The following is an 18,985-nucleotide window of genomic DNA, read 5'->3' as shown; positions in this document are numbered from 1 at the left end:
GGCCCCACTGAGGGACAAGGGGGTAAAGAAAATGGATGGATGGATGGATGGATGGATAAAGAAGGTAACAGAGCACTGTATGCAATTTAACTCACTTGTTAAGTTGCCTCCTCCTCAAACCTGAGTTTAATCAAAGAGTGAAAACAAAAAAACATGCCAAAGGAAACTGAGGACAAGTTTTTGGACGCATTATGAGCAGGGGAAAACGGTGGAGGCAGCATCATGCTGACAACAAACTGACAGCACAGCTTTCAGGTTTTCCATCTGTAAAAAAAAAACTAATTGTTTTAGATGACATCTAAAATTGTGACCAAAGGTTTGTCAGAACTCCATACGTTCTCATAAAAAACACCACCAGCAGTTGTTTCAAACAGCGTTTATTCCTGTGAGAAAATATTGTCTCAGGCAGACAATAGATCTTGCGGTAGACTTTAAATGACAAGATCAAAAAAATCTGTGCCACCGAGAAAAATGAAAACAATCTGTAGTCTGCTGTCTACAGTTGTGTGTCACCGCGCTTTCTGCTGACATGTTGGTAAAACACCGTCACTACTATAAAGAGCTACTTCAGCGTCATACATAAATCTTTTCAATAATTCAGGTTTTTTTTTTAAATAACTCCCTCTACAGCAACAAATTATAAATTAAATTCTATATTTGATTTTTGCATTCCTTAAATTACTTCATGTAAGCGAATATAAACAAACATTTACATATTTACAAAACTATACACATGCACTTTTACCACACTGAGATTGTATACATAGATGTATCAGCTGTACATGAACAGACGCAGTAGGTTTTGCCACATATTTGGCTCCAGGAAACACCAATCATATAGATTTTATTAAAACTAGACCATTTGTGCTTTTCAAGTCTTTCCAGCCGGATTTACTAGCAAAGTTCTTCACCGTTGGGTAATCGCTTTTCTGAATCACCGCTGTAGTGGTATCTGCGCCGACCGCCGTCAGTCTACTATCATATTACAGTTTCACAATATGGAAAATAATCAAACACGAACAAAGTTTCACCAAAAGCGTCTCATAACTGGACCTAAAAGTTTCAAAAATGTTGGCACTGTCAGCTGGAACAAAAATCATTTCAGCTGGAATTAAAGAATTTTACAAGCTAATAAAAAATAAACCTTAGAATAAAAGAGATTGAGTTTAAAGAAAATGATAACAATGTGATGACTTTATATTTAGAAAATCTAAAAGATTTAAAGGAAATGTTTGGTGGCCTCCACAGAAACCAGGTATTTACATACTCCTCACTGTCTGTCTGACTGACCTTCTCCTGTTTCCTCTGCTGAAGAAGTCGAATGAAGCTGATAAAAGTGTCGCTATCCACAGTGAAACTATCCCTGAAAAGCCACGCAGAGAGGAAGAAGCCATTACTTGAAGAGCAACGTAAAAAAAGCTAAACTACAGTTTAGATCAAAGATCAACATCCTGCAGTCTGAAGAAGGCTAAGAAGGGGCAGATTACAAATCTGATAACACCATTCTAACAGTGAAGTACGGCGGTGGCAGCATCATGACGTGGTGCTGCCACCGCCACCATCATGAGGAGGGATATTATTTAGAAATATTGAAGCAACCTCTTAAGACATCCGGGAGAAATTTAAAGCTGTGGCACAAACTGATCATCCAATAAGGCGAAGTCTTATTGGATGATCAGTGAGTCCAGTGTATGTAAACATCTGGTTTCAGCTGCGTGTAAAACTCCAAGTCCAGGTGTGAAACGCATGCTAAGGTGAAACTTTCACACTTCATTATACACAGTGACATTTCAAGAGCAAATACAATCTAAATATGTTTGGAACCATAAGCAATCCCTTTGACACGCATCTCTCTGTCTGGTCTCCACCCACTTTGGCCTGATGCACAAACTTCATATCAACACACAGCAACAGTGGTTGTGGAAAACTCTATTTTTAAAAATGTACATAGAAAATAATTAACAAATTGATTTATGAAAAACATTTATGGAACCTCGACCAAGTCCAAGCATAGTAAACCTCCAAACACCATCAGCTTTACTGGTTTTAAGAACTTTAAAGGAGCTGCTGTGGATTCCTACAAACAGCTCGTTTATGATGATAAAATCCTTTTAAAATAAACTTCATATAAAATTGGAGGGAGTGAAGTTGAGATTTCGTCTCACGTGGTTTAAATGCACCATGGCGCGGTCGTACGCTGTGTGGACCGACTTGCGAACGCTGGGCTTCTTGCCCTCCATCAGCCGCAGCTTGTCTACAGTGTCATCCATCCCCAGCGGCAGCAGCTTGTTACGAGGGAGCCACTGCCTGAAAACAAACACAGGAAGGTTTGAAACTCAGACTTTTACATTTAGACTGAAACACCATGCGTTTGCTGATGTGTCAAATATCTTACCAAGTTCTCTTTGTGTCAAAGAAGAGCACCAGGAAGAGCTTGTGACCTTTGTCAGTGTGCCTCCATTCCCCCAGTTTGAGCACCTCTCCAGGAGGCACTGGGATGGGGATGCCGTTATGGAGCAGTCCTTCCTGAGGCATGTCGGGGTCAACGATCTGCAACAATCACTGAGGTCAGCTGCACGGCTGCTGGTGCTCATTCAGCAGTTAGCTCAGCTCTTTCCACAATGACTCTGAATAACTTTGGCTAGAAACCAAAACAAACCAGCTAATGTTTCCAAATTTAGATGCAACAAATCCAGGTATTTAACAGGTTTTCAGTTTATTCCTACAATATCTGCACTGAATTTCTACAAAGAAGGACACCAAAAGTACAAGTAATATGTTTTTAGTCGGGCTGAAATGATTAATCGATCATTGAAATAATTGTAAACTAATTTTATAACTGATTAATCACTAACTGGAGCACACAGATTCAAAAAAATGACCACTTGCTGAAATAACAACATAGTCAGAGCAGTTAATTAAAACTTAGTTTCTTTTCCTCCGCTTAGTAATATGCTTAAATTCTTCAAGTGGCAGTTTTAGCTTTGCTCAGTTCAGATTTACCAAAGGAATGCCATGGTATTGCATTTTAGGCAATAAAATGTTTATTTTGTTATTTAAAAGAGAGATTGAATTATTTTATTGTATTTCTAATATTGCATAAACAAGGCTTATATGGTTAAATGAAAAAACATGAGAATGTACCATTTAAAAAGAAAATCTGATTAATGTCAGAATTATCTAGTTTAATCGATTACTAAAATAATTCTTAGTTTCACCCCTATTTTACATATGGAATCCATGTGTTTTTATTTTACTTTATACATAATTTTCCATCCTACAGAAAAAAAGATCAACCCTATTTATGTTAAATATTATGTTTATCTTTATTTTAAATCCTAAATATAGAACTAAAATGGCCATTCTTTAAAAATTTCCAATAGAAGATATTTATCTAAAGTTATAAGTTGTCTTTTTTTAAAAACTCATGTGGTATTTATGTCTCTAAACGAGTCTCATTTGTCTGTTCTGACAGTAAAAATGGCTCTTTGGGGTGTAAAGGCTGGGTTAGCTGTACACAGCAGGAACTCACCATTGCTGGATACGACGGGTATCCTCGACATTTCGCCCAAACCAAGTCCAGTGGTGAAAGTTCGGTCTCACTATCTATAGACAGAAGCGCAGACTTCCCTGTGAACAGGACGCTCCATTAATACTCCTCATCTCTATTCACTGCAGCTTAAAAAATGAGAGTTTATTCAAACTGTATGCCATGCAATCACGTTTGGCACAACATGATACACACCAGAGCTGGAGATGTCTCCATTTTCCTTGCTGGGAACCTTAGCCAGAGCTGGCTTACCTCGACTGCGTTTGGGAGGGGAAGCACTACACATGAGAGAAGCAGTAAACATGGATCATTTTTACCTTGGAGCTAATAAAGTCAGTTCTAACATAGTTCTAACAAAATGTCTAACATAGATTTAAAGATTTCCTTTGTACTGAATGTTTTCATTCAAGTTTTCATTGAATTTTCAGAAGCATTGAGACTTTTTGTCAAATTTATTATTACAGCTAAAGGTTATATTACATTGAGGTTTTATGTTTCTTAACCACTGCTGTAAACCAAGTTTTCTTTGAGAAACAAGATCTGAACTAGACTAAAGGCATTTCAGGACAAGATCAAGCATTTTTTTATTAAGACATAGAAATGATCCCACTGTCTTCTAACTAAACCACAAATGGCCACATTTAGATTATGTGGAGAACCATACAAATTTGGTAAACCCTGCTGTAGTCCTCCATTAAAGTTGGTTAAATAAAGCAGCCATTTTAATAGAAAGTGTGGCACAAATCATGTTGTTATTAATAACATCCAATGGATCCTACAGGAATTTTCTAATTTATTGAAACAGACGCTGACTATGATCTATGTAAATGTTCTTTAACACCACTGGACAATAAATCAATAACATGTATCACACTTTACATGTGATCAAAATCAATAGAAAATTCAGTAATTTCACTGAACTCTGATTCAGAACAGCACAGCATTCTGGGAGGTGGCGGCATTGGAAAGGCTTTAGCCGCTCAACTTCTCACGGCCAGACAAGCAAAGTTGGTGGAAACAACTGACTCACTCTTCGGTTACCTAGCAACTCACTCATTCTTTGGTTACCTAGCAACTCACTCACTCTTTGGTTACCTAGCAACAACTTGTGAGTAACTAGTGCAGCAGCAGTTTCATGTTTCACTACTGTCCCTCATAACTCCTTATAAATAAAAACAGCGGTGTGGAGTGAAAACTGTGGATAAAACAGGAAAGGTCACACCACCAGTTTGGAAGTATTTCAGATATTTAAAACAAAAAAAAAAACTAATCAATAATCATCAATATGGCCTGATATGAAACACGTATAATGTGATAGGTTTTACAGTCCAGTCCTTCCACCACTACGCTGGTGTGAAGTTATTCGTTCATTGTGTCTGATGTCCTGTACTCACGTTAGGTTTGGGTCATCATCTTCGTCCTCCTCCTCATCATCAGCACCGCCATCTTGGTTTCCAGATGTGTGCTTTCCATTAGTCAGTGCTAGAAAAACCAAACATTGAAACTGATCAAAGATGACCTTTCTGAGCAGCTTAATGTGTACAGTGCAGGGATGTGTCCTGCCTTACCTTCTTCTTTGGGGGTTGCAGTCGATTTGTCAAGTTCGCTCTCAGAGCTGGGGCCTCTGGACCTCAGGTGGTGTGAGGAAGGAGAGGAGGGGGCGGGAGAGGCGTTGGGGGTAGGAGGTAAGGCGGTGATGTTCTCACTGGGGGGATTTGAATCGACGGCAGCGCTGTCCAGCCCGTTGGTCTTCTCTTCAGATGTTTTCCCATTTTGCCACTGGGACGACTTGTTTTTTCTTGCCCCGTTTTTAGCTTTCTTAAACAACACGGACGTGCGCCGGCCGACTCCAACCAGCGGCAGAGCCGGAGGCGAGCCGAGCGGCGTCACTTCGTGAACAGCCTCTGGTTGGGAAGATGGCGTTTCTCCAACTTCGGCCTCATCCTCACCTTGGCTTTTGCTGCCGCTGCGCGAGGACCTCTGACGTTTGTAGGAGCGCCCAGGTGACCTCTGACCTCCGGTTACAATGCCCAGGACAGGTGGTTCCAGGGGAGCGTCTCCTGGTAGAGGTGACGACACTGGACAGGTGAGTTCAAGAACGGGCGGCGAGTCATCTGCATCAGGGAGAAATCAGTCAGAATATTTAAAAATATAGTTTGTTTGTTTTTTTTTACACAAATATTTAACCATTTACTGAATTCACTCTGTAATCTGACTTCTTCTAATCAATGCTGACAAAAATGTCTTCATCATGATCAATAGACTGTTAAATAATGTCCACATACAATCTTTATGACTACAAAACATAATTTAGATGCTTGTCAAGTCCAGCTTTTTAAAATGCAGATCATATTCTGATATCCTTACAACTCAATAAGCTTTTGAAATTAATAATTTATTCATGATTAAGAATACCATTAAGCAAAAGTTATTTTATCATAATTCCTTTACCTCCTTAATAATAAACTAAAAGTGCAATATTATAAAAAAAAAAATATATATATATATAAAGTGTTTATATTATAAAGCACTTTATGGTATTCTGACCTGTAAAATTTGTTAAATAAATAACATTTTCTTAGTTTATTTTATTAGTAGATTTTTATAGAAAAGTGATCTTTATATCAATCCTAGCAAATATATTTTGATTTAATTTCCTTACCAGGGAAAACCTCACTCTACAAAATAAAATGATAAAGTGTTAAAATAATAAGAGTTCTCCTACATCAAGCTCTAAGCTGGCAGGACAAATTTGTTACAGTTTTTTTGTTTTTTGTGGTTGTGCACAAAATGATTCCAGCATCAAGCAATGCCCAGCTGAATTTTAAATTGATCAAATCTAGATCCAGGGATTAAGTCTGGTAGTTTATCTAAGGTGTCCAATCAGATCTTCAAAGTTTCCTCCACTTGGAGCTCATTCTTTATTTTTCTCCCCAAACTACTAAAACAGTTTGAGAACTCCAAGATGTGCACCTGTGTTTACGATAGGTAAACATTTCAAAGAAAAGATATCTTCACGCTATCGACATGCTAAACGTTTAATTGTTCAATTCCTTTCAGAAATCCCTTCGAAGTGGTCAACATTTTACATTTGACTGTTTTGTTCTTTGCTTAATTAAATGTTCAGATATATTAGTGTCATTACAAATAAAATAATTATTGTTATTCAATAATTAAATTATTTTGTATCTATTCCTCTCATTCCTTCTAATAAAATATGCAGCAAGGACTTACAGATTTAACATATTATTTTTATTATTATTCTACAATAATGATGAAAATGCTGTGATGATCCTACCTGACCCAGAGTTTGGCACATCAGACAAAGGCTCAGTATCAACGTCCACCTTGTCTTTTTTCTTTATTTTTTCCTTCTGTTCTTTCTTCCTCTTCTTCTTCTTCTCCTCCTCCTCCTCCTCTTCATCATCGTCATCATCGTCGTCCTCCTTGTTATTTCCGTTGACAGGCTGAACGTTTTGCTGCTGGCTCATCTTCTGCCTCAGAGCGTTAATCTCCCGGCGCAGCAGCCGGATGCGTTTGGTGCGGCCGCCGCTCGTTCGCATCGACGTCACCATGTCCAGTTTCTCCAGTAAGGCCTTCAGCTGCTCCTCTGTGGTTAAGTGCAGCCTGTTTTCAGGGTCCAGCAGAGAGTCGACTGTGGAGAAACAAACAGTGATCAAGGTCAGAGGTTTACATACGCTCATCACAGGCATGAACAGCATTAGTTTTAAAATACCTTCATACTGCGTAGGGTCAAAAAGAAACATGCAACCTCCACTAATATTTGGAGAAATGTCCTTTAAACTGCAGAAAAAGCAAGATATAGTTGATGTAGCCATAAACAAAATCCTAGCACAATTGTGGCTGAATATTAGACCAACTTCATTCAGAAAAATGAAGTTTTATTCTCAGAGGAAACAAAGATTAAGGTGGTCAGCACTGGAAGGTTTCAACCTGAAGAACACTACCAACTGTGAAGCACAGTGGAGCTAAACAGCAACCTTAATGCTTTTGGTGCCTAGACCAATGAAAATGCTTGCCAGCCAATCAGTGACGATTCATTGAAAAAAAAAAAAAAATCAGATGCAGCTTTGAGTTTTCAGCTGTTTGTTTTAAGGGTGATGAATATCTGGAGGTCAGGGAGAAGCAGCTAGTTAAAAATGTCCACTGTTCAAATTTTTATGTAAAATTTTACATTTTAAAATGCGTCTCTAATGTCCGTCTATCCAAGTTTTTTCATAAAGACTGATTTTTGTGATCAAGCAGTTATATTTTTAACCACGTGGATCATAGAAACTTCACAATAAAATCTAAAAATTTAAAGTATGTAATAACTCAACACTAAAAATGATCACCATGACAATCATCATCATGAGAGCATGCATATTTCTCACCAGCGTTGCATTTGTAGAGTGCTTAGGAAAGAGTACAACTAATTTTTCAGCTCACCGTCCTCCCATGTGCACTGATAGAAGCCGTGTTTGTTCGGTGCCTCAGGCAGATGCATGCCAGTGCTGGGGTCAAGGCCGATGCTCTGATACTGCCTCTGAGCGTGACGCAGAACGGCTCCCCCCACTTCCCTCAGCTGTAAGGCCGTCTTGTGGAACAAAGTGTCCTTGGAGTTGTATTTGAGGCAATTGGAAATCATCAGCTCAAAGTCTTTCTCCAGGTCCCCGATGGAGCAGTAGGCGTGTCCCTCCAGTTTGCTTCGCATCGTTGAGAAGTCCATGGGTTCGGATATAAACTCGAGGTAATCTGGGACCTCAGTATAAAATTCAAAATAAAAATGTTAGCCGGTCATGCTCGCAGGAAACATTTGCTAAATAAAACGTGTATTTCAGGAACTCCACCAACCTCTGATAGATTGACTGGCTGAGAGAAGATTTTGGCCGAGTCCTTCTCCTGTAGTTGGTCCAAAGTGGATTTGAGAAGCACCTGTGCAGGAGTCAGCGACAGTTCAAGGGCAGCCTGCTGGATTTTCATCTGATGACGTAGAAACACAGCAGAGAGCAGAGAAAATTAAAGGTCATGCTTTAAGACTTAAACTAATAAATGTCACAAAGGGATGATAAAACCTCTTAATACTTAATCATACAGAATATAAATAATTTTCTGTGACATTATATATGTGTGATGTTTTCAAAGCCAAAAATTAGTCAATTTATTGATATTTTGACTGGTGAATGAGAAATGAAGGTGTCCAATAGTCCAGTAGACTGGGTCTGATTAGGGATCAAAATTGTAACATTTGTTACATCTTGATCTGATGCGGTTTGCTTTCTCACTGCACTGTGTCAACCGATCCAAACCAATAGAAAAACCTGTTCCTCTTCATGCCTGTGGTGGCGCTGTACCAAGAACCACATAGGTAAATGACACAAAAACCTCTGAAGAAGACATGAGCGCAACTCCCCTCTTCACAAAATGATAAGACAATGAAGTGATGTCAGTTTTAGCACTTGTAGGATTTCTAATTTGTCTTTGGTAAAAGACCAAGAGCCATTTCTCCTGCTAGAGTTAGGTCTGGTTAGGTTGTATTTACCCAGAATGCCCTACACTGCAGTCCACTTCCTGCTTTTGGACCGCTTGGTATTCACATCACTTCAACCAAAACAGAGACCAAGGTTTTTGTCTTTTTTTTTTATCTGCATCAGAGTTCGATTCCGTATTCACATCTCCCCAAACGAACTGGACTGGTGTAAATGAACTCTAAGTGATAAAGAACTGTTTTAAGAAACACATCCCTCCTCCTTTACCTGTTCTCTTTTAAGCCTCTCTCTCTTGCGGATGAGTTCCACTAGAAGTCGAGCTCTTTCCAGGTCTTGCCTTAACTTCTGCCAGTACCGTAACTCCTCTCTCGCAGCACTTAGCTTCTCATCGGGTTCCTTCTGAACATCGAAGTAAAGGCACAAAAGGTATTTACTGTTAATTCTTCAAGTATGAATAATATCTCCTGCAGAATTTGTTATGAGGAAGTGATAAAGTTTGTTATTACTGGGATGAAAACCTATACTTAAACTTCTGCAAGTGGCATTGAGTCCACAGAGTTTTGGTGCTGCTTCTTTAAACAATGTAAAATGAGACAAACACAAATCTAAACAGTGTGGTGTGCATTTGTACTCGGTCCCCTTTTTTCTGATGCTACTAAATAAAATACAAATGCAAGCAAGATATGGTCGTCCACCTAAATCGACAAGCTGGGCAAAATTAGTATTAAGCCGAAAACTCTGAAGGAGCTGCAGATATCCATTGCTTAGATGGAAGAATGTATGGAGAACACATTTATTAGTTCCGCAATCCACAAATCTGACCTTCATGGAGCATTGGCAAGAAAAAAAGCCATTAAAAAGACTTGGGTAGAGTTGGTAATAAGCCTACATGGCAAGACGCTTTGTGTGCTCTTCAACGAGCCTAAACATAAAACAAAAGCTTCAATAGATTTATATTGGTGAAACATTTATTATTAGATCTCTGAGTGAAAGGTAATTCCATCATTTCAATCAGCTAGGTGACTGATTAGATTTGGACACCTCTGGTTTGGATCAAAGCAAACTTAGGTGTTAAAATGGCTTAGTCAAAGTCCAACCAAAATCAACCGACTCTTTCACAAAACTTGAAAGAAAAAAAAAAAAAAAAAAGCTCTCTGTCCAATCTGACTGAGATAATAGAAAAGGAAAGTAGCTCCACAAAGAATAAACTCTTTTTGGGTTGTAGTGGACATTGAATCTAATACATTGCACATCATACTATTAAAATTATTAATTTGCATAAACTTTTGAAAACTCATGTATCTACTTCCTTCCACATGACAATTAGGCAGTGCTTTGTGTCGGTTTATCCAATAAAATACATTGAAGTCTGTGGTTGCATCACAGGAAAATGAGAAAAAAAGTTCAAGAAGTAGTAAGACATCTGTAAGGTACTGTATATTATTCAAACAATTTGATTATGTTTGAAAACATTGAGGGGTTAAGCTTCATGTATTGTAGAAGAATTGAATGAAAAGAGGACAGAAGGCAGCTGTGCTCACCTGCTCTGCAGCCTTGTGAGTCTGTAGATGGGAATGAAGTCGGCGTATTAAAGGCATGCCATTTCGGGACTGTCTTTTCAGTAACCAATAATTATGAAGTCTCTGCATGAACTGATTTTTCCTCTGTACTTCAACTCCTGTGCAGATCTTGTTTAGCCTGTGATAAACAATGTAACAGATATTAAAAGGTGATTTTATAGCTGAGTGTAAAATAAGATGCAAGAAGATGGAAAATAATCCAAGAAGTCTGTATAAGTCTGACCTGTGAGAGGGGATCTGAGGCACAAGCAGCACAGGAACATTCGAACGCCGTGTCGACCCAGACCCTTTAGTGTTCTTCTTCTTCTGGCCTTTGGTTGGCTTCTTGTTGGTTGGTGACGGAGGGCTCTGAGTATATGACCTCTGTCCCCGACTGCCCCGCCCTCCCACCAGTCGTCCTTCCACAGACTCATCCCCGGATGCGTCCCGCCGAGACCCGACAGGGGAGTGATTCTCGCAGAAAGCTGTCTTCTTCACAGAGAAGGTGGTGCCGTTGACGCCGGTCTCTCGGACCGGGTCTATTTTCATGAATAGTCCGGCCTTCTGGGCGCAGGTCACATGAAAAGCTCTGTAGCAGTTCGCTTTGTGGCACTGGATGGAAGCTCCCCTGCCTTTCTGCTTACAGAGGTAACACGTGAGCTTCCAGCGAGCTGGGGGGATGTTCTTCACCCCCTCAACGGGCTCCAAGAACACCGTGTTGGCAAAGCATACCTCGGGGATCCATATGGCACAGACGACGTGGGCCCACCGTCCGTCGCTCGTCTGTTTGAAGGCACCTCCTCGGTTGGGGCAGAGTACACAGTCTACAGGGCGGGAGGGGGACTGCAGGCAGCAGCGGCACAGCCACTGGCCTTCAGGTACGTAGGGCACACCGTAGCACTCCTGGTGGACGGCCAGGTTGCAGATGTCACAGAACAGGATGACGTTACTGTTCAGACACTCGTCGTCCAGGCAGACGCAGCAGAAGGCGTCCTCATCGACTGCGTTCTGAGATAAAGCCTGGCTGCGTGACTCCAGGACGGACTCCCTCTCCAGGCGGTCGATCAGAAGCTCAAACGTGTCTGGAGACACAGACGCATGGCCGTCACACACCCTCTTTTGGTTCACCATCTCCAGCCAAGCCAGGTCCTCCTCATCCATGTCGTACTCAGCCACATTGTCCTGCTCCTCCCCGGACTTCTCTATGTAGCGATAATAGGCTGCAGGGAGCGGAGGTGCTTCACAGGGGGAAACTGAGCCCAGCTCGCGGAAGGTGGGCTCTGGCAGGGGGCTTTGGTGAGACGGGTGCTGGAAGGAACAAGAAGATCCTGTTTGCTGCTGTGAGCCAGACCGCTGGTTCTGCTGAGATGTATTTTTACCACTCCTTCGGCTCTTGTTGTTAGGTTTCCTCCATGATCTGTTTTTACCTTGCATTTGCTCGCTGTTCTCCTTGTTGCTGTTACACTCTGCAATGTCCTGAGCCATCATCTCATCCTCTGTGATGACCGGGAGAGGATCTGTGATGTTAATCCGATGGAGTCTTCCATCGAGATCCACTTCCACAATTTTCTGGGCCTGAGCGTACGTCAGAGTCTCCCTGGACGGGGAGAGCTGCAGCCGGTAAGGCGAGGGAGGCCTCGGTTGACCCGCCTGTCTGCCTCTTCCTCTCCCCCTGCCTCGACCCCTTCCCATGTTGAGTCCTCTAGCAGTAGTCTCACATTCCCACCTCTTCAGCCTCCGCATGAGACTTTACTCCTGCTTTCTAAAGGATACAAAGAAAGAATGACATGATTCAAGTTTCTGCAAAAACACTGATGTTCTACTTTCAGAAAGTAGCTGTACAAAAAGCCTTGAAATTATTGAATATTTCAATGCGGCTGTATAACATCATGCAAAAATGTCATGTTAAAGCATTCAATGTCAGTATATTTTTTCAGAGGGGTAAAATGCCATCCCAATAAATAAATGTTTCAGGTTTTGCCAATAGGCAAAAACCTACCAAGGCATATTTTGTTTACATATTACTGTAATAATTAAAATAGACAAGATATATAATGAATTTCTATTTAACTGACAATTTATTTTGATGCTTTAATGTTTTTGGAGTAAGTGCAACAATCTTAGAAAGTAATATAAACAAACTACGAAATGTCGCATTTATTTCTAAGTAATTAATGTATTGAATGACAAAAATGTTTTGCTTTACATTTTAACTTTATTCCAATATGTATTTTATTATCGAAAACGATAGTTAATATGCAAAAAGGGCTCAAGTCTGGCGCTTCGCTCTGTAATAACACAGTTTGTTACCTCAACCAACCTTGCTGCACAAACAAATACAACATATAACTGCTTACATGCGTTTATCTCTGCTCTCTTCTTATTGGTCCCTCTAAGCACTCTGTGACGTGACTGTATCTCCCTGTGACCAATCACAAGACAGCACCGTGTTTTTTCCCCATTTTGTTGCTGTGCATAGTTAGGTTGTAGAGTGCTAAATACCAGCCCAAGCAGCTAACATCTGTCAGCCATTTTAGGCGCACAACAGTAGAGACAGCGCTTGTGTTGCAAGTTCATTAGCAGTCCAATTATACATTCAAACAGCAACCAGAGAGCAGGTGCTCTCTACTGCATCGTGCCTTAATGTATTAACTAATAGCACGTACACACCAGACCACAAAGACGCCGAGCAACGTTTCTGGTCTTTCTTTGTGCTCCAGACCCCTGCAAAAGACTGTCTCTATCCGTGTCTGAGGTGATAACGTTGCTCGGTCGGACAGGACACACGGATAAAGAGCGACAAAACGGCAGTTATTCTAAACGGTGCTGAAAATGCCGAGAAAATAATCACCCGCCCAGCTTACCTTGATGAACCGTCCTCTGCGGTGACAAGCAGGGGGGGAAAAACTGCACCTGGCTAAATGTCAGCTAGTGACAGACTCCGACCGAGGCGGACATGCTAGCCGTTAGCAGCGTCATCTTCAGCGGTCCGCTTCTCCGCCGCCGCTCCGCTTCGGCACACGAACTCCGCCCGGTTTCATTGGCGCGACTTCAGCCTTTGGAACGACGGCGGTGGGAAACTCTGGGACGGCGAAATCCCGAAGATATCAATTTAAAGTACCTAGGATGAGGCTAAATATTCAGTCAAGATGGCTTAAAAAATACGCCCCTTCAGGAAAAAAAAAATCAGCTCGGCCAATTGTTGGTCGCCGCTTTACCTCGCACGCGACGCGCACCGGTTAACGGTTGGTCCGAAAGACCAATCCGACTCATCGGAGTCGTTTTGGAGCTCATCACCGAAAAAAGCGATGAGAAAAGCAACGGGACGGCTACTGCGCGCCCTCTGGCCTCGTCTACATCCACGGCCACCTTATCACACACCTTATACACTCCTACAGTGCATGTGTACCACATACATGGAGGACATATTTAATTAATATGTAACGTCAGAAAACATGACAAAATGATTTCAGATCAGTTAATTTATATTGCGCAAATTCACAACATGACTTCTCAAGCTCAAGGTACTTTACAAAAAAATTTGTCTTTATCAAACACTGCAGTCAAGTTCAGTTTATTATTCAAATTGGCTACAAAAAAAGCAGAGTTGGTTCGTTGTAACCAGTTACATTCAGTTACAATTACTTGAGTAACTTTTGGAGGGGAAATGTACTTTTAGAAGTATTTTTTACTATGCTGTACTTTTTACCTTTACTTTAGTAATTTTATTATCAAGTATTGCTACTCTTACTGTGAGTAACTTCAATAAGTTACATTGTGGGTAGAATATCCAGAAATTAAATTAAATTAAATTATCCAGAAATTATTCAACGCAGTAAATAAAGAACAAGGTTGTTTTAACCAAAAAAAGAAAATATATATCACCAGACACAAACACACCTGCAGTATTTGTTAACATTTTCTAGGTTCTTTATTGAAAAGAAAAAAAAAGATTTGGAAAAATGTTTTGTTATTTTGTAATTATGGTATTTATATAAAATATTAAATAATTTATGTTTTGATCAGTTACTCAGTACTAGAGTCGCCTTTTTACCAACTACTTTTTTGCTCTTACTTGACTAATTTCTTTCTACATTTTACTTTTACGTGATTAAAAATGTGTTGAAGTAGTGCTACACTACTAGTGCTATACTTGACTAGTATGTAGCAGAAAGAAAAAACTCCCCTTTAACAGGAATAAACCTCCAACATATTTGAGAAGACAGAACAAACACACAAAAATTATTATAACACTCCCTCTTGGCAATCATTTGGAAAACTTGTTTATTTCGCTACAAGTGTAAGAAAAAACACATTGTGGGCTCAACAACAGAACTGACTTTGTGGGTTGCTTCAATGAAAAACCTGCCAAATCCTCTCTGCCTTTGCCAAAAATATTATTTTCCCATTGACTCATGCTTGGTGTTGGACTGGTTATATTTGTTGGTTCACGTTAAATAAATAAAATATTATACTCAACTAGAGCTTTGTTTCTCTGAAAAGCAAATGAGACAAACATTTCCCAATGTATAACCATTTTGGGGGGAAAAATAATCTGATTTTATTCACACCTTTAAAAAAATTATATTAAGCAACAAATAACACCCATCTCCATCTTTATTTGCAATACAGCAATACATTTAATGATCTGGCCAACTTTTTGCATGTCTCCATGGTATTTTTAATCATAATGAGTCTTTAAATCCAGTTGTCTGCTTATTCAATATTTGGTAGTTTTTATGAATTATAGCCAGAGAAAGCAATCAATCAAAGATCAAAATCAGCAACAAAAATAAATAAATAAATAAATAAATAAATAAATAAATAAATAAATGTATTGGCCTTTGCAAATAATAATTTTATATCAAACAATGAATAAATAAATATTATTTATTACAGTTTTAATTTATAATTTTTCACATCTATGTTAAGAAATTGATATGAATCCTACACATGGTTACATTCCTAAAATTATGGCCCAAGTCATTTTTAGCCCAAAAAAAATCACTTTTGGTAAAAAATGACTGAGACCATTATTTAATATCTATTTTTAGAGTTACTTATAACTCTACATCTCAGCTACACTCTTAATATTTATCAGTTATGTGTGATAAATAATGTATTTGGTCACATATAGGGTAACTGGGGCAGCTTCGTGTTTGGACCTCATGCTGTTTCTCTCCACCCTTTCATCAGAAATCCAGTTTTTATCTCCACCCACCAAACCTTCATTGGCTCTCTGCTGATGGACGTGAAGCTGAAAAACTTCGGCTCTCAGCATTTTGGGTTCGGTCTTCGGCTCGCCGCGTTGGATTCATCTCAGGTAGAGCTTTCATTTCAGTCTTCTTCATTTGGCTCAGCTGACTCTTAGGTGACTTTAAATGCAATAACACCATTTTGTACCTCAGACAGTCCTGTTTTTGTAGGTTAAAGGTCAACAGAGCCAGGATGCTGTTTGCGTTTCTTCTTCTGTCCTCTGGGTTTTTCCTGGATCTGGTGGTGTGTGCTGCAGGTAAGAGACGCCATCGCTTCAACACAAACTGCGTCTGTTTAACACATTTGCTGTACGTTACTGCTGTGGACAGAAGAAAAACGAGTTTATTTTTCTCTTGACCTATGACCCCGGTCAAGGCATTTTTCATTCGGTGTGGTGGCAGCTTCCCTTTTCGCTCTCTGCCAAATCCCTCATGTTTCTCCACAGGATGTGGTCCAAACTTCTCAAGCTTGACAAGACTTAAATACATGCACTGTCAGCTCGGATGAATATCAAAGTTTAGCGCCGCATCCTGTCCAACTCTTGTGGAAAAACAGAGAAGGGAACGAGCCAACTGACAATCTCTCAAAATTGGTAATAAATCGAGCCTTTGATGCGAACAAAGACGCTCTGATTCAGAGAGTGACAGGGCCTTGAGGAGCCCTTATGACGTGTCATCTTCTGAAAAGGAGGATCTGATGGTTGTCAGGATCACCCTGTGGTGATGGATCCCCATGGCTTTGGCCTGGATTCAGGCTTTTGATACTCTTTGTCTGCGCTCCCATCAAACACTGCCATGCCACTGAGGCTCTGTAAATTAACACTCTGCTCTAAATAGACTGCAGAGTCTACTTTCAGGGGAAGAAAGTGGCCAAATCTCTAGGATATCAGAAGCACTTTGTGACTTTTAAGGACCCCAAATCCCACCTCAGATTGGTCAGAGTGAAGCCAGCTGGTCAAGTGGTTTATATAGAAAACATTTAGTGACCAGAAGTGAAAATTAAGCAGGACTAGCTTTATGACTGATGTGTTTACTGTCTCTTGCCTATGCCTCTTAAATTATTAAGTTTACCTCTGCAAACTTTATCAAGATTTTATGTTAAATAAACCTATCTATGATGTAGAATAAAACGGACATGATTTTTGTATTTTTTCACACTTAAGAATCAGTAAAGTTTGGTGTGTGAGTATGTGTGTTTAATGCCACATACTACTTTGTAGGAAAACCTTTCACTCAAATTAAAAAGGTCTGTTTTAGTAAGTTCAGTGTTTTTACCCATTTGTTGTTGCAGTACAGCCAATGTTGAGTCAGACTGAGTCAGATTTATTTATTTGTAAATCACATTTCAGCAACAAGGCAAAGTGCTTTACATCATAAAAACACAAAAATACAAAGTCATAGAACACACAGTCGACAAGTGAAACATAACATTTTGTCAAGTTACACATCAGATTGTTGATCAGTTTCATTTATTCTGATACAAAAGCAACTCTACACCTGAGTGTTTTTAGTCTTGATTTTAAGGAACTCAGTGTTTCGGCTGTTTTTCAGTTTTCAGGAAGTTCATTCCAGATTTGTGGTGCATAGAAGCTGAATGCTGCTTCTCCTTGTTTGGTTCTGGTTTTGGTTCTGGTTCTGCAGACCAGAACCAGAAGACCTGAGGGGTCTGGAAGGTTGCTATGACAACAGCAGATGTTTAAAGTATTGTGGTGCTAAGCCGTTCGGTGATTTATAAACTAACAGTATTTTAAAGTCTATTCTCTCAGTGTAGGGACTTTAGAACTGGGTTGATGTTCTCCATCTTCCTGGTTTTAGTGAGAAGATGAGCAGCAGCGTTCTGGATCGGTCATCAGTAATCAATGCGACTGACAATAAGTCACATGGATGCATTTCTCTAGATCTTAGAGACTTTAGTCTTCTGTTTCTGGAAATGTTCTTCAGGTGATAGAAGGCCGACTGTTAGATGGAGACAGTCTGTGAGCATCAGGTTTTCAAGATTTTCAGTTTGATTCAGGTCTGAACTTTGACTAGGCCATTCTAACACATAAGTACACTGTAATCTAAACCGCCCTATTGTCGCTCAGGCTGTGTGTTTGGCTTGATGATCTGCTGGAAGATAAATCAAGTCTTCTGCATCCTCCAACTGGGTTCCTTTCCAGTCTCCTCTGACCTGAACACCTTCTTCTACATGTTTCCTGTTTTTCATACAAACTCAAAAAAGACTTTCTTCTTGCCACTTTTCAATTAAGGCCAGAGTCATGGACTGCACAACCAGTTTTTGTGTCAACAGATTCTCCCAGTCTGAGCTTTCTGTCTCTCTTCCACCAGGTCAAAAGGCCTCTCAGTTTCTCCTCTAATGCTCACATTTCCTGTCCGTTTTCTTCCACCAAAACGGACAGGAAATGTGAGTAAAAGCATAATAACACATTCGAATGTTAGAAAAGAACAGAGCGTGAGATCCTGTTTTATAACCAAATCTTGCTTTAAAGACTCCATTTCTTCACCACTGACCTGTCTGCTGTGCTCCATGATTCGGTTTGCTCTCCAAGGTTTTCTAAGAAACCTCTGAAGCCTTCACAGAACAGCTGTATTTATAATGAGATTATATTACCCACAGGTGGACTCTGCTTACTAATTAAGTTACTTCTGATGCTGCGTTCAAGTTACCGTGGAAGTTGGAAATTGAAGCTGGGTTTGACGTCAGACCAGAGGAAACAGAGTCAGGATTTCAACATGGCGACGCCCGTAGACGTTGTTCGGAGTACTTCTTACCACCATTGTTTTACATTGCATAAGCAAACACCACTATTAATCTATTTGGTTTTAAATTGTACGTACTTCATGTGCGCACTCCTACATGTGTATATTTTCACCACGGCTTATTTTTGTTGATGCGTGGAGCGGCCATATTGAAATACAAAGCCGGTCTTACTGGTCTTAGTTGCTCCCCACTTTCCCAGTGGTAAACTTGAACTTTGGAGGGTTTTCCAGCTGGAAAGTCAAAATTCGCAGCTCAATGATCCAACCAGCATTAGTCAGCTGGTTGGATCTTTTCTCTTTATCATGCACTAAAGTACTTTGTGATGGTCTCTGACATAAAATCACAATAAAATACTTGAAATCTGTTGGTAC

General features: G+C 40.0%; 2 protein-coding genes across 5 annotated transcripts in view; one reads left to right on the top strand and one right to left on the bottom strand.

The window, feature by feature from the left end:
- Window positions 1-360: 360 nt before the first annotated feature.
- Window positions 361-13,945, bottom strand: LOC103136808 (bromodomain and PHD finger-containing protein 3-like). Of its 4 annotated transcripts, XM_016670772.1 has the most exons (14): window positions 13,463-13,942; window positions 10,843-12,360; window positions 10,581-10,737; window positions 9,307-9,438; window positions 8,405-8,533; window positions 8,000-8,312; window positions 6,849-7,205; window positions 5,119-5,664; window positions 4,945-5,032; window positions 3,746-3,828; window positions 3,533-3,630; window positions 2,396-2,550; window positions 2,166-2,307; window positions 361-1,363 (listed from the first exon to the last, which is right to left on the bottom strand). In XM_016670772.1, exons 2-14 carry the CDS (start codon window positions 12,339-12,341, stop codon window positions 1,358-1,360), a joined length of 3,705 nt encoding a protein of 1,234 aa, XP_016526258.1. In that variant the 5' UTR covers window positions 12,342-12,360; window positions 13,463-13,942; the 3' UTR covers window positions 361-1,357. The 4 variants fall into 4 exon arrangements, with proteins under 4 accessions (XP_016526258.1, XP_016526254.1, XP_007550301.1 ...); XM_016670768.1 differs by having other exon boundaries at window positions 361-2,307; window positions 3,533-3,606; window positions 13,463-13,944; XM_007550239.2 differs by having other exon boundaries at window positions 361-2,307.
- Window positions 13,946-15,794: 1,849 nt separating this feature from the next.
- The window catches only part of grik6 (glutamate receptor, ionotropic, kainate 6), an 8,675-nt gene continuing 5,484 nt past the window's right edge, over window positions 15,795-18,985 (top strand). Inside the window, exons 1-2 of the mRNA XM_007550190.2 lie at window positions 15,795-15,921; window positions 16,025-16,110. Of these exons, the coding sequence (XP_007550252.1) occupies window positions 16,047-16,110 (64 nt within the window). The 5' untranslated portion in view covers window positions 15,795-15,921; window positions 16,025-16,046. The remainder of the gene's footprint in view (window positions 15,922-16,024; window positions 16,111-18,985) is intronic.

This window comes from Poecilia formosa, unplaced genomic scaffold (assembly GCF_000485575.1).
Source record: "Poecilia formosa unplaced genomic scaffold, Poecilia_formosa-5.1.2 Scaffold2, whole genome shotgun sequence".
NCBI lineage: Eukaryota > Metazoa > Chordata > Actinopteri > Cyprinodontiformes > Poeciliidae > Poecilia > Poecilia formosa.
This window is presented reverse-complemented; position numbering and strand designations above follow the sequence as displayed.